The sequence below is a fragment of the Sinocyclocheilus rhinocerous genome, unplaced genomic scaffold, assembly GCF_001515625.1.
Source record: "Sinocyclocheilus rhinocerous isolate Xijiao unplaced genomic scaffold, SAMN03320098_v1.1 scaffold316, whole genome shotgun sequence".
Classification (NCBI taxonomy): Eukaryota; Metazoa; Chordata; class Actinopteri; order Cypriniformes; family Cyprinidae; genus Sinocyclocheilus; species Sinocyclocheilus rhinocerous.
Window position 1 is genome coordinate 69,190 of NW_015631108.1, and position 14,084 is coordinate 83,273.

The following is a 14,084-nucleotide window of genomic DNA, read 5'->3' on the forward strand; positions in this document are numbered from 1 at the left end:
AAGTTCAACTCTTGGTCTTGCTCCGAAGGAGGAAGCACCGATAGAGGTATTACCTGTGCTTTAAATGGAGTAGAGAGCACTTTAGGTACATAACCATGCCTTGGTTTCAGGACAACCTTAGAGTCGTTGGACCCGAATTCGAGGCAGGTGGGGCTCACTGATAGCGCCTGCAGATCTCCCATACGCTTTACCGATGCTAATACTAGAAGCAGAGCAGTCTTAAGCATCAGGGGACGAAGGTCAATGGACTGTAGCGGCTCAAATGGAGGGCTCTTCAGAGCCCAACAGCTCCAGCAGGAAGGACAATATCAGAGATATGTCGCATGAGATCGAGTCTGCGCCGCGGGCTGTACACCAGGCGGAGAAGACAGACCATTTAATAAGGGCGTAGAGGCGTCTTGTAGACGGTGCTCTAGCCTGAGAGATTGTGTTTAGCACGTTCTCGGGGAGGTTCGCAAGCTCCCATCGAGAGGCCAAAGGTGCAGAGCCCACAGCTCGGGCTGGGGGTGCCATATCGTTCCGTTCGCCTGAGAGAGGAGGTCCCGTCTCAGGGGAATGGACCACGGGGCTGCCGAGAGCAGCCGGCACAGCTCTGCAAACCAGTGCTGGTTCCTCCAGAGCGGGGCCACCAACAGCACCTTGCGTCTCTGTTCCCTGACTCGCCTGATCACCTGTGGGATCAGAGCGATCGGGGAAAAGCGTAAAGGAGGAGGTTGGGCCAGTCGTGCTTCGAAAAGTAAGTTGGGCAATGAGAGTTGTCTTCTGAGGCGAAGAGGTCGACCTGTGCCCTGCCGAAGATCTCCCAGATTTTCGGAACCTTTTGAGGGTGGAGCGTCCACTCCTCCGAGACAGCATGTCTGCTCCTTGGTTCAGCCTGCCCGGTTTATGCACTGCTCTCAGCGAGCGCAAGTTGAGCTGAGCCCATTCCAAGAGACCGCCCTGGCGATTTATATAGGACACTACCGTCATGCTGTCCGAGCGGCCTAAGACATGGTGTCCCCTTAGGTCTGGCAGAAAGGTTCGAAGGCCCAGACACACTGCCAGCATTTCCAGGCAGTTGATGTGAAGCCGGCCTTCCTCTTTCGACCAGTGGCCGAAAGCTGGCTTTCCATCGCACAGCGCTCCCCAATCCGGCTTTGAGGCGTCTGTCGAGACTACCTTCCTTCTGCAGACCATTCCCAGGGGCACGCCTCGTTCCATCCAACGAGGATCTTTCCAAGGGGCCAGGGCTGAAACACAGGCCCGGTCTACCTTGATGCGAAGGCGTCCGAGACGCCAGGCGTGGGATGGAACTTGTGGTTTCAGCCAGTACTGAAGGGGCCGCATGCGGAGCAGACCCAACTGTAGTACCGGAGACACCGAGGCCATGAGGTCTAGCATCCTCTGAAACACCTTGAGGGGGTGAGAGGCTCCAACTCTGAATGAGGCCGCTAGCTGCTGAATGGCCAGCGTACGTTCTGGCGCGGTTATCGCCCTCATTTGGGTCTAAATTTGTTTTAGACTTGAGTCTAAAACTGTTGCCAGGAATGATATGTATTGGCTGGGGGACAGCGCGCTCTTGGCAAAATTGACCCTGAGTCCCAGGCATTCTAAGTGGCTGAGGAGGAGGGATCTGTGAGATAGTAGCTCCAGGTCCAGCGAAAAGAACCAGTCCCCTGGGCATACTTGCGAGAGGATCTGTTTAAACGTAATCATCCTGAACGGCCGTCTCATAAGGGCACGATTCAGACACCTGAGATTGAGAATGGGCCTTAGGCCGCCATCCTTCTTGGGGACAAGGAAGTAACGGCTGTAGAAGCCTGACTCGCTCTCGGCTGGGGGAACCGTTTCTACGGCTCCTTTTGCCAGCAAATTCATCACCTCGGCGCGTAGGACGTGTACATCCTCGCTCTGAACCAAGGTGGAACGCGGGGGTCTTCGAGCAAATTGGAGTGTGTAACCTCGTTTTATTATCCCCATGACCCAGCTTGACACACCAGGGATGGCCTGCCAGGGGGGACCCGACGCTCGCAATGAGTGGAAGAGGAAATTTACTCTCTTTTTGAAATTTTTGTGTTTTATTTTCCCCGCTATAACAGCGGTTGGTTGTGTGGACGCGATTAAAACAGGCCCCATGTTCACAACAGTATTTTTGGTCACAAACACACTGCCATCGGCACCCGGAACTGAACGGGGTGCATGGAGGCATAACAGAGGCATTTTGGGGGGTGGTCTGGCAGCAGCGAGACTTGACCCCCTCCTCTTCCTGTCCCGCAGATCAGGATGATGCCTGGCGTTTAGGAATCTGGCCGAGCGGGAGCGCTGGCGAGGCTCGGGCTTAGGAGCCGTTGGAGCAACTGGTGGCGCGGGCTTCGCGGGATGCTGAGTTGGCACATTTTTGGGGCGACTAGAAGCAGCCGTTGAGCTGGAGCGCTTTGGCAAGAAGTGTCGCATTGCTTGGGATGACTTCTGTGCAACGGTAAAGCGTTCAGCGAAGCCCTCAACTGCAGGTCCAAACAGGCCAGTAGGGGAAACCGGGGAGTCGAGGAAGGGGACCTTATCTGCATCCTTGATCTCCGTGAGGTTTAGCCATAGATGGCGCTCCAGCACCACTAGGCTGGCCATGTATCTGCCAATCGCCTGCGCTGTCATCTTGGTGGCGCATAGAGCCAGGTCAGTTGCACTGCGCAGCTCCTTAAAAGCTGCGGGGTCCGGGCCGGACTCCTCCATGCAACGGAGGAGTTTTTTTCATGTCAGAAAGTGCCAAAACTACACAAAAAATAATTCTTTATGAAATGATGGCAGAATACACCCTATATATAGTGTATATATATATATATATATATATATATATACTTGTCATGTAATGTTGATGTTGTTAACATTAACAATTTGAGAACAAAGTATAACAATAATAATAATTTGCACGGTTTGACGTGATCTGACCTAACTTTGCAATTGTTAAGATTTAATCACCATTCACCAGTACTTACTTGGCTCACATTTTCATGTATAACATGTAAAAGTAGACGGTGACTGGATTTTGCCCAAACATGGAGATGAGTTGGACCACACATCACTTGACACATATACAGTTGATGATAATATATATGTTGGATTGAGACATTAAGTATAATTGCTTTTGGCAAGAGCAGCTGAATGGGATGTTTAGTGTATAAGTATCACTAGAGAGAATTGTTGCAGAAAAATGTTTGCAATAGTGTGAAGATGGGATGTGTAAAACTGCTTAAGAGTTCTTTATTTAAAACGGATTAATGAACTTGGGCATGATGCTTCCAGTTTTGTTTAAGCTCTGAAGGAATAGAAACATCCTAAATGTTAATTTATTGTTAAAAATGTTAAGCAGACCTTCTGTCGTACTGTCAGAATTCGCTCACTCATTTTCCTTCACTCCTTTAAGTGGACTATATCAGTGGACTAATGTAGGGAATAGTGAATGAGGGTATATGGGCCGATTTTGGACAGTTATTGTGTACAAAACCAGCATCATAAAAAATTTGCATAATTCACATGTGCAAGTTTTGAGATCAGTGATTGAACAGATTGGTATTGGTGGGGGAAAAAAACGATATAGGGTCTGAAGGTGGGGCTTTATTCAGCCACAGCATAGCTGTGTACAAGTGAGTTAATGCGATTGACTAATTATTCAAACATATTATTGTATAACACATGTTTTTTGTAATTTTTCAGTTGTGAATGAAATGTATGAATGTATAGTGATCCTGTAATTCACTGTATTACTTAAATATCATATAATAAAGTATGAAAATAACTTGAAAGATATAGGTTTGATAGAGAAACACTACTTGAACAGTTAGCTCATTATCTAATTTTCCATTAATGTAAACCTAATCAGGGCTGTACGTTAACTTTTTTTTCACATAGCACTGGTGCTACAGAGGTTGAAAGTTTTGTAGCACAGGCCAAAAAGTTGTAGCACAAGTATAAAACGTCTGTTATCATGTCTGAAAACAAAGTAATGGAGTTCATCACTTAAACAGGCACTGATGTTCCATACAGAGCACAAAAAATACAAAAAATTGTTTTTAGACAAAGTTTTCTTAATTTGATAAAAATGGAAGAGTGCAGAAACATAACACCTCTTACACCTTAACAAAATATAAAATGTTCAAACAACCCGCAAAATAAAGATGCAAAACTTGGGGCCATCTTGGAACCCATGCTGACTCCTGAGATCTGCAGATAGTAATCTGACCCAAAGAAAAAATAATTATGTGAAAGCACCAATTTTGCCAAGTCACTCAAACATACAGTGCTTGGAACCTGACAAGGACGTTGATCAAGAAAAAATGTTATTGCCTCTTAAAATCCATATGGTCTAATCAGAGGTGTAGTGAGGGTGCCATTAATTTCTTGTTTGGACCGGATAGAAATATAAATGTAACTGTAATATAAAATAGTCTATCCATCATAATAATGTGTTGATGAATTTTACTTTAAAATGTACAAAAGTTTCTTCTGGGGTTTCTTTGTCAGGAAGACTCGTGTAGATATACACAGAGACACTGAAGATTTTAAATAATAAAACCTGAAACCCTGCTTGACATACTTGAGTTTGTCCAGTTTGCAGTTTGGATCCTCAAATAAATAAGGCATTAGATCTCTCACGCAGACAACAGTGGTGCAACACTGCTCCTGAAATATTATGTTCACAAATTAGTGAAAGAAAGAATATAAAGATAAGATTTAAAAACAAAAATCTTTGTATTCTAGTGTTTATACAAAATTTATTATTTTTGTCAGGACCACTATCGTCAAAGATGATTGACAATTAGCATACAGTTTGGATTGGCCGTATTCCCATAGGTTGATGGGGATCAGCTGAGAGTCAGCTGATGCAAGCTTGACTAACGTGACCTGCCAGAACTAACGCTATGCTAGATATTTCAATTCCATTTTATTGTTTTTAAACAAATTCAAGATAGATTTAAACCTTCAGTGTTCTTTTTTGCAACCATACTTTGCAAAAATGTCACTGCAGACCACAAAACCAGAGGGAGATGCATAATTGCTACTATACAGATCCATTCAGAATCACTAAACACATCAAAATACAAATGAAAAGTAAAAACATTCTTAATGTGTGGAAACTCAGCGATCTGAAGGTGACTTGACGTTATCATCAGTGAACAGTTCCTCTGTCAGAACAAGCGATCATGTCTGTGTTTGGTGCGTCTGATGCCCATATGTACATAAACCAATATAAATCAAGCATCCCGCTGTAAATTAATTTTGACAACTACGTGAATATACTGAACTGTGTTCAAGCAGAAATATGATGTTATAGTGATCAGTGCTCAAATTGCACATACATAGTTTGTTTGCGCAAGGGCAGATTTACTGATTTGGGGGTCCCAGGCAAAATATAGGACCTATACTGTACATTTTCACACATTTACCTGGATCAACTTGAGGTTCCTTTCCCTGTTGTGATGCGTGCTGCTGCACAACAGTGCCCTATAGTTATCCCCAAAGTTTCTACATTTTTCATGTACATGTTATTTCGCCCATATAGTGTGAGCAGTCAAGACGCAGCTTGATGATCAGACCATACAGTGTACCGTACACCGTACAGAGCACATAAATCCTGAGCTTTGGCTTGACTGTGTGAGATTTACTAACAAAAACGTTGCTGAAATTGCACATTGTATGCCCGGCTTACAGGGTCATAGAGATAGAGTGTGAAAGAAACATCAACATCACAAAAGCTGTAGCACTGAAAATCACAAATAACAATATATGGCCACAGCCATATCACCCTGTAGCCCAAGACTGGTCGCCCACTTAAGCTAAGCAGGGTTGAGCCTGGTCAGTACCTGGATGGGAGACCTCCTGGGAAAACTAAGTTGCTGTTGGAAGAGGTGTTAGTGAGGCCAGCAGGGGGCGCTCACCCTGTGGTCTGTGTGGGTCCTAACGCCCCAGTATAGTGATGGGGACACTATACTGTCAAAGAGCACCATCTTTCGGATGAGAAGTTAAACCGAGGTCCTGACTCTCTGTGGTCATTAAAAATCCCATGGCACTTCTTGTAAAGAGTAGGGGTGTAACCCCGGTGTCCTGGCCAAATTCCCTCCACTGGCCCTTGTCAATCATGGCCTCCTAATAATCCCCATTCACTGAATTGTCTCTATGACTCTCTCTCCTCTCCACCTGTAGCTGGTGTGTGGTGAGCGCACTGGCGCCGTTGTACTGTGGCTGCCATCGCATCATCCAGGTGGATGCTGCACACTGGTGGTGGTTGAGGAGAGACCCCCCTCATGATTGTAAAGCACTTTGGGTGTACAGCAATACACAATAAAGCACAATATAAATGCATCATTCATTCATTCATTCAATATGCTTAAAATCTTTGTAAATCAATGTTATTACACTTACTGTCAAATACTTTACTTTTTTTGATCAATTTAATGGATCCTTGCTGAATGAAAGTATTAAATTCTTAAACTCTTACTTACTCCAAATATTTGAATGCTTGTAGAAAAGCATGTTAAACGTGTGCACTCCCGAGTTTGCAACTTTGGTGAAACCAAAATTAAAAAGTTAAGATGAATGTGAAATTAATTTTTCTTTGGTCCACAGTTCTATTTGCTGTCTGACACATCCAAACAAATGAAATTAGGGTTGTGTGATATTAGATTGTGAATTATTTAAATTTCTCCACAATCTGCCTTTGATCACAGTATCGTGTTACAGTTATTTTCATAAAAATGTAGTCAAAACAGGCTTGGCTCGATACCGGCAAACAGGGTTAAATATGACAAGTCAAAGAGTACTCCAAAGACATGCGTGGGTCGATCAGCTGCCAACAAAATCCAAACAATGCAATACAAAGGGATAATCCAGAGATACAGGCAAATGGTCAGGGCAGCCAGAGATTAAACAGACTAGATAAACAGGCTAAGATTGAGACATGGGAAATCAGGCTAGAACAAGACCGGACTATGACAAGGCCTAGGAACTAAGATAAGGAAATGGCTTTGTAATGCCACGGTGGCTAAACAATACTCGGTCCTGACTGTATGTTTGTGTGTAAAAAAAGACTTTTAAAGAGACCCTGATGGGAAACAGGTATAATGGTAATCAGTTCCTAAGTGCAATGGATAGTGGGAAATGTAGTCCGGGATCAAATGTACCAGTGTGTGCAGTGGAAAAGACTTAGTGGTGAGTGGTGACCTCTGCTGGTGAGAACAAGGACCGAACTTGTGACAGATATAATGTAACATTGTTGTAGAACATTGTTGTGTAATGCCTAATCATACGCTTGTTCAGAAATAGTGACAAAAGCTTGACTATAAAAAAAATCTTGTTAAACGTAATTTAAATAAGCGAAAATTCAAATATACATTTTTTATGAGTCCAAATATTCGAATACAATAAGAGCCCAGCAAACAAAACAAAATATTTTTTGTTGCAATTAGGTAATATTGCAATACAACATTTTAAAAATGTTTGAGAAACCACAGCTTAAAAACAACATTAAAAAAAACAGTGTAACCTAAATTAAATGTTTTAGAAAAATTGTGAAAATACCAAATAGGGTTGTTTTCTTTAAGTAGTCAAAAAACTAACAAAAAAATGTAAATATCAAGTGTTTGCTACAAAAACAAAACCAGACCTTTTTTGCTCCGTTATAAAAAGTGAATTAGGTTTGGTTACAGACACAAACTTGATGTATAAGTTACACGAAAATGTATTTGATGCATTTGTTGTCATTCTGAGCTCGTAAGTCAGGTTAAATCTGTAATATTCACAGAGACAGAACAGCCTTTTTGAATATGTATAATAAGCTTGTTTGTGTATTGAAAATCTGCTCATTTTCTTTTTCATCTGTTCTTTAAAATTTCATTTTAAAGACAACCGAGTGATGCGCTGGAGAGGTAGAAGCGTAGAAACATGCTATTCACACAAACATTATTCATTCTAATGTGCTCATATTGGGACATACTCAGACCTCAGCATTAGTTCTCAGGCATTTGACTGCTCAGGCTGGTTTAAACATCCCTTCTGGCTGCAATGACTATTAAAATTTGTAACTTCTGGATAATGATTGATGTCATTTGTGTGCTTAACTCCATTCATGAGAGCGGCATATTTAATCTAAATGTGTGTAAATTGAAAACATTCTGTTTACTTCATTTCAGTCCAGGGCCATAACCACCATAGACACTAAGCACCACATGTCCACACCAATAATCAGATATGGACAAATTGTCCTCGCATTATCTGACATTCTTACTACAGAAATGAGTTACTGTGAGCAGCATTTACTGCAAACAGAGTCATTTTGAGACGTGAGTTTCTTGTATTAATGAATAGTGTCACACACCTCTGGATATTGTATATGTATATAATCATACAATTTTATAATTACACCACAATCTTCACATTCTGATAATCATATTAAACCTTATCACATTCTCACAACCATGTATTATTAGAGTTTATATAAAGTTAACGGCCATCTGGCATGTAATACCCTTTTCATATACTCGCCAATGCCATGGTAATTTTGGACCCTAGTTAAGATGCTATGGGTGTCCTACACACAGCTGCTAGATAGCTTGTGCAGTGCTGTCAGAAGCTGTCTTTGAAAATGCAGCAGCTTTGCAGTTTATTTGGTAATTGTTTCAGGTCATTTAGCCATTTCAATATTCATCTCAATACAATCCACATCTACAGACAGCTGTATAAATATGAAAAATTGCCTGCAAATGATGTTTTTGTCTCTTGTTCTGACATTCCATTGAGAGTAGATGGAACATTTGTTGACAAAATTCAATGGCCATATATTGTGGTAGCATTTTGTTAATTATTATATGGAAAACCATTTACCTCAGTATCTCCAGCTGACAGTTTGGACTCTTCAGTCCTTCAGAAAGCAGCTTCACTCCTGAATCCTGCAGGTCATTGTTACTCAGGTCCAGTTCTCTCAGGATGGAGTTTGATGATTGTAAAACTGATGACAAACTCTCACAAGAGTGAGCAGTGAGATTACAAATGGAAAATCTGAACGACAAAAACAGTAATTGCATACAGATTGCATACATACACCTTAGCAGTGTGATTTTTTTAGTAATTAGCTTGCCAAAAAAAAAAAAAAAGGAACCAAGTATTTCAAACTCAAACCTCAGTATCCCCAGCTGACAGTCTGGACTCTTCAGTCCATCAGAAAGCAGCTTCACTCCAGGATCCTGCAGGTTATTGTTACTCAGGTCCAGCTCTCTCAGGAAAGAGTTTGAGGATAAAGATAAACTTCCACAGGATTGATCAGTGAGATTACATCCACACAGCCTGTGAAAAGAAGAAAACAAAGACTCCTTGCACAATTTTCAAAAGGCTGCCAAGATTGCAAAGGCAAAATATTTATCTGAAATTATTGCCAAATACTCTTACTCTTCTAGAATTCTATTTTCAACTATTGACTAAGTTTTAAATCCCCCAATGCAGACATTTCCAGAGATTTCTTGTTTATAATGTGAAAACTTTCTTAAGTACTTCTTAGATAAAGTTAAAAATGCCCGGGCTCATTTATCTACAATTGGCCAATTCTATTCCAGATCCCATTTTATCTACTACTCAATGGAGTGAATTTGAATTAGTCTCTTTACATACATGTAAAAAAATCACTCTAAAATTAAAATCCACCTTTTCCCCTCATGATGCTTTGACCACGATTTGTAAAACAAATTTTTGATACAATCGGACCTGATTTAGTGAATATCATAAACAACTGCCTTTTGACAGGGATCGGTGACACAGAAGCTAGTTTAAAACAATCCGGAACAGTCCCTAAGAAGCCTACACCTGATCCTGAAGTTCATTCAAATTTTAGACCAATCTCCAATCTGCCTAAAATTTTAGAAAAAATTGTGTTTATTCAGCTGCAAAATTATTTGAATAGTAACAGTATTTCTGATGTTCATCAGTCTGGTTTTAAAACTCTTCACAGCACAGAGTCTGCCCTTTTGAAAGTTTTTAATGACATTTTAATGTCTACTGGTGCTGGTAATACTATGACCTTAGTGCTGTTAGATCTAAGCTCTGTGTTTGATTTTGTTGACCATGGTCTCTTGCTGTCTCGCTTGGAGCGCTACATTGGTGTTAGAGGCACTGTACTCAACTGGTTTCGGTTCTTTCTGTCCAACAGAAGATTCTCAGTAAATATAGGGAAGCATTCTTCTTCTGTAGTGCATGTTACATGTGGTGTCCCTCAGGGTTCAACTTTGGCACCATTACTGTTTTCACTGTACATGTGCCACGAATCAGGCCTATGTGGCTTCCTCCGATCACCTCCAGAGGGAACCGTCGCCAGAGTACTAATCATTTTGGATTCCATTTCCGACAACCCCGTACCTGCACACCTGATCCACACTGCCTGGACTATTTAAGCAGCTCACCAACACTCACTCACTGTGAAGTCTTGTTTTGCTACTGCTTACATTTCTGAGCATTTTCCCTGTTGATGGTTTGACTGCTTTACCTCGTTTGATTCTCTGCCGCCTACCCTTGTGACTCTGCCTGCTTGGATTACTCTCTGTCTGCTCTGCTTGCTGCCTGCCCTGAACATCTGCCTGTGTACTGATTACGACTTGGAAATTACTGATGCTGCCTGTTGATCTCTGCCTGTTGTACCTTGAGTATTGTATAATAAAGCTGCACATGGATACCAATTCTGCTGACTCCTCGTTACAATATGTTACTCATTCTATATTTAGGAGATATGGGGCCAGATTTACTAACAGCTTATGCCAGCGCAAACCGTCTTTTGGAGTTACTGTCAGGATTTACTAAAGACGCACAGTGAAGAATTAGCACTGAAAAGGTGTGGACAGTAATTTTTGCACATGACCTTATTGAATATGCATTTGTAGGAGTTTCCCTTTCAGATGCAAAATTTATGGGAGGAGAATATTAAAATGAATCATGAAACACAATTTACTAATGTTTGCGCTCATCAAATTACTGGTATTTGCACCGTTATTTAAGGCTCCAAAAAAGCATGTCTTAAAGCAGACGCTAATTTGTGCTGCTCTTGGTAGATTATGTTGGTCATTATGGAAATTATCTGGCTGCATCTGTGTTACTTAATTTGCGCATTGTCAGTAAATCACCCGCAGAAATTTCCACTCCCATTAGCGCTTTTTTGGGAATTGCGCCCTCACGCTAATTTACCCTGTTGTGTGTCGTATCATTGTTATACTGATGATATTCAGCTTTACATGCCATTTAGGCGCAACGACGGGTCTGCCATAAATCAATTAATAGCCTGTCTCCAAGAATTGAAAACATGGCTAACCAATAATTTTTTGCACCTTAATGATGACAAAACACAAATTGTTCTGTTTGGGCCTATCTGAATGCTGTTGACTTGGGCTCTCTCACTCCATATCGCTCTTTTGATGTCAAGGATCTGGGTTTTATTCTGGATAGTGGCCTAAAGCTGAACAAACAAATATATTCTGTTGTCAGTTCTAGTTTTTATCACCTTCGAAGATTATCCAAAGTTAAACCCTTCCTAAGTAGAAAGTGTTTTGAGATTGTAATTCATTCTTTTATGTCATCATGGCTTGATTATTGCAATTCGCTGTATCATGGGCGGCCCGTCTCATCTATTCATAGACTTCAACTGGTCCAAAATGTAGCTGCCCGTTTGCTCACGGGCAGTCACAAACGGGACCACATCAGGCCTTTTTTACGTTCTCAACACTGGCTACCAATTCATTATCGCATTGAATTAAAAATGTTGATGTTTGTATACAAAGCGTTAAACAATCTTGCTCCTCAATACCTTTCAGAGTTGATTACTGAACAAAATCCTGTCAGATTACTCAGATCACAGACCAGTCATGTTCTATGGGTACCCAGATCTAGACTGCAATGCAGGAGTGATAGAGCTTTTGCAGTAGCTGGACCCAAATTATGGAATAAATTACAATTATCTATCAGAACAGCGACTATAGTGTCGGAGTTTAAAAGTCTTTCAAAAAACTATTTGCATTCCTGTGCTTTCAATGTCTGTTTTAATTTGGGTGATGGACTTACGCAATTTTGTACAGCACTTTGGTCAACCAGGGTTGTTTTAAATTAAACAAACAAAAAAAACTAATTAGACTATAGTTAACATTTTATGAGTATACAATAACAAGCACTTAAATCATTTCAAAACTGTAGTTAATACATTAATAGACTCTTTACAAATAGTGAGTTCATCATTGCTTGTTACTGTAACTAACAAAGTGTTATTGTTTAATTAGCTCATATGTAAAGAGTTAACATATTAACAATAAATTGTTCTCACTTTAGATTAGGGGGCATGGAAAATCTGAAAATGTCATAAATTATGTGTTTTTATCCAACCTTTATTGGACATTAATTTGATTCATATTCAGTGTTCCTTAAAATGCTTACAATACATTAAGCACACATACACACGCTGGGTTTCCATGTTTTATAGGAACTTTCCATGGAAATAGTGTTTTTTTCTTATACTGTACAAAGTGCTTATGTTTAACTCTTGGAATATGCTTAATGTATTTGTGAACATTTTAAGAAACTCTTAAAACTAATGCAGTTAATGACCAGTAAAGGTTGGTTTAAAGCACTTGATTAATTACATTTTTCAATATATTGTGACCTAATTTAAAGTGAGAACTATTTACAGTTAAGTTGTTAACAAAGCATTATATAAATCTATACACTATATTTTTATAAATAAAAAAATTAAACATATGTTAATGACAGTGACAACGAATGAAGACAATGAATTACAGGGACGCGGGAAGTAGGGGTGCTGAGGGGGCTGCAGCACCCCCTGTTTTCACATGGTTGCAAATGCAACGCCAAGTTTGTTCATTTAAATTTATTCAGTTTTAGCATTTAATAATTTATTTGTAATGATCTCTGAAATGTAAATTGTAAGTGGGCTATAATAAACCCATGTTTATCTTTATAACCATGATTAATTTTACTAGTGATGTTTTCTAAATGGGATGATTAGCCTAATCCTCATGAACACGTGACGCTAGCGCGTGGTATCAGACATGAACTATACAGAAAGCAAACAAGATTAACTTTAATACACGGCGATAATGGCGCAAAAGCGATTTTCAGATTTTTTTTAAATGCCCATCCCAGCAAAAACATTCCAAAATCGGCATCCAACACCAACCCCAGCACGAGCACCCCCCTTAAATTAACATGAAACAGTTAATTGAAACAAAATGCTCAGAGAAGATGCTTAACCCTTTAACTTTCACCCCTAAAAGAAGTAAATGAAAAAATATTTTTCCTTTAAATTCTTATTATTGGACATAAAAAAATTACCTCAAACTGTTTTTCAAATGTTATGTTTTTATCGAAACAATATAAAACTCTACTGTACGGTTAAGATGTCTGTTTATGGTAAATCTTGTTTTATATGTGCAGTACTGCTTCATTGGCTTTTCTGGATAATAAACATACCTAATAAACAAACATACCATTGTTAATAGGTCTTAGATATCATCCTTGATTATCAGGGCCAATATGAAATTTAATTTAAAAATAAATATATTTTATACTAGTAAAGTGTGGTCAGTATACGTAATATCCAGTGATTTTATAATATCTTGGACAATGTCATATCCATTTTCAGTGATTTTCATTCATATAATGTTCAGCTATTAATAAATTCAGCTATAATTAAATTCAGCTATTTTCAGTAAATTCAGTTAATTCACCAGTTTAAAAAAATTAGACAAGAGGACCAGTTTACAACAGGAATATTGCAAGCTTTGTAAAATATCTTATCCCATTTATTGTCCATTAATTATTTTTTGATATACTGAATATACTTGATATACTTGACCTAAATCATACCCTTATACACATGTACAGTGGGTATAGAAAAGCATCAACCCCCTTTAAAATAATCACATTTTGTTGCTTTGCAGCCTGGAATGAAGACGGACACCGTTTTTGTTTTATCGATCTGTATTTACTCAGTGCAACTTATAACATCCAAGTGAAATATATAACACCAACACACAAAATAAAAAAAAACAGAATCACTGAGTTGGAAAAAG

The 14,084-nt window shown here is 39.8% G+C and overlaps 1 protein-coding gene across 2 annotated transcripts in view; it reads right to left on the minus strand.

Annotated features, from left to right (window-relative positions):
* The window catches only part of LOC107741609 (protein NLRC3-like), a 38,293-nt gene that overhangs the window by 9,962 nt on the left and 14,247 nt on the right, over positions 1-14,084 (minus strand). Inside the window, exon 1 of one of the 2 annotated variants that reach the window (XR_001640217.1) lies at positions 4,571-4,602. Coding sequence is in view for 1 of the 2 variants with exons in the window: in XM_016554371.1 (XP_016409857.1) it covers positions 8,854-9,027 (174 nt within the window). In the remaining variant the exon portion in view is untranslated. Of the gene's footprint in view, positions 1-4,570; positions 4,603-8,853; positions 9,028-14,084 lie in introns of those variants that run through there. The other variant, XM_016554371.1, reaches the window with a different exon arrangement.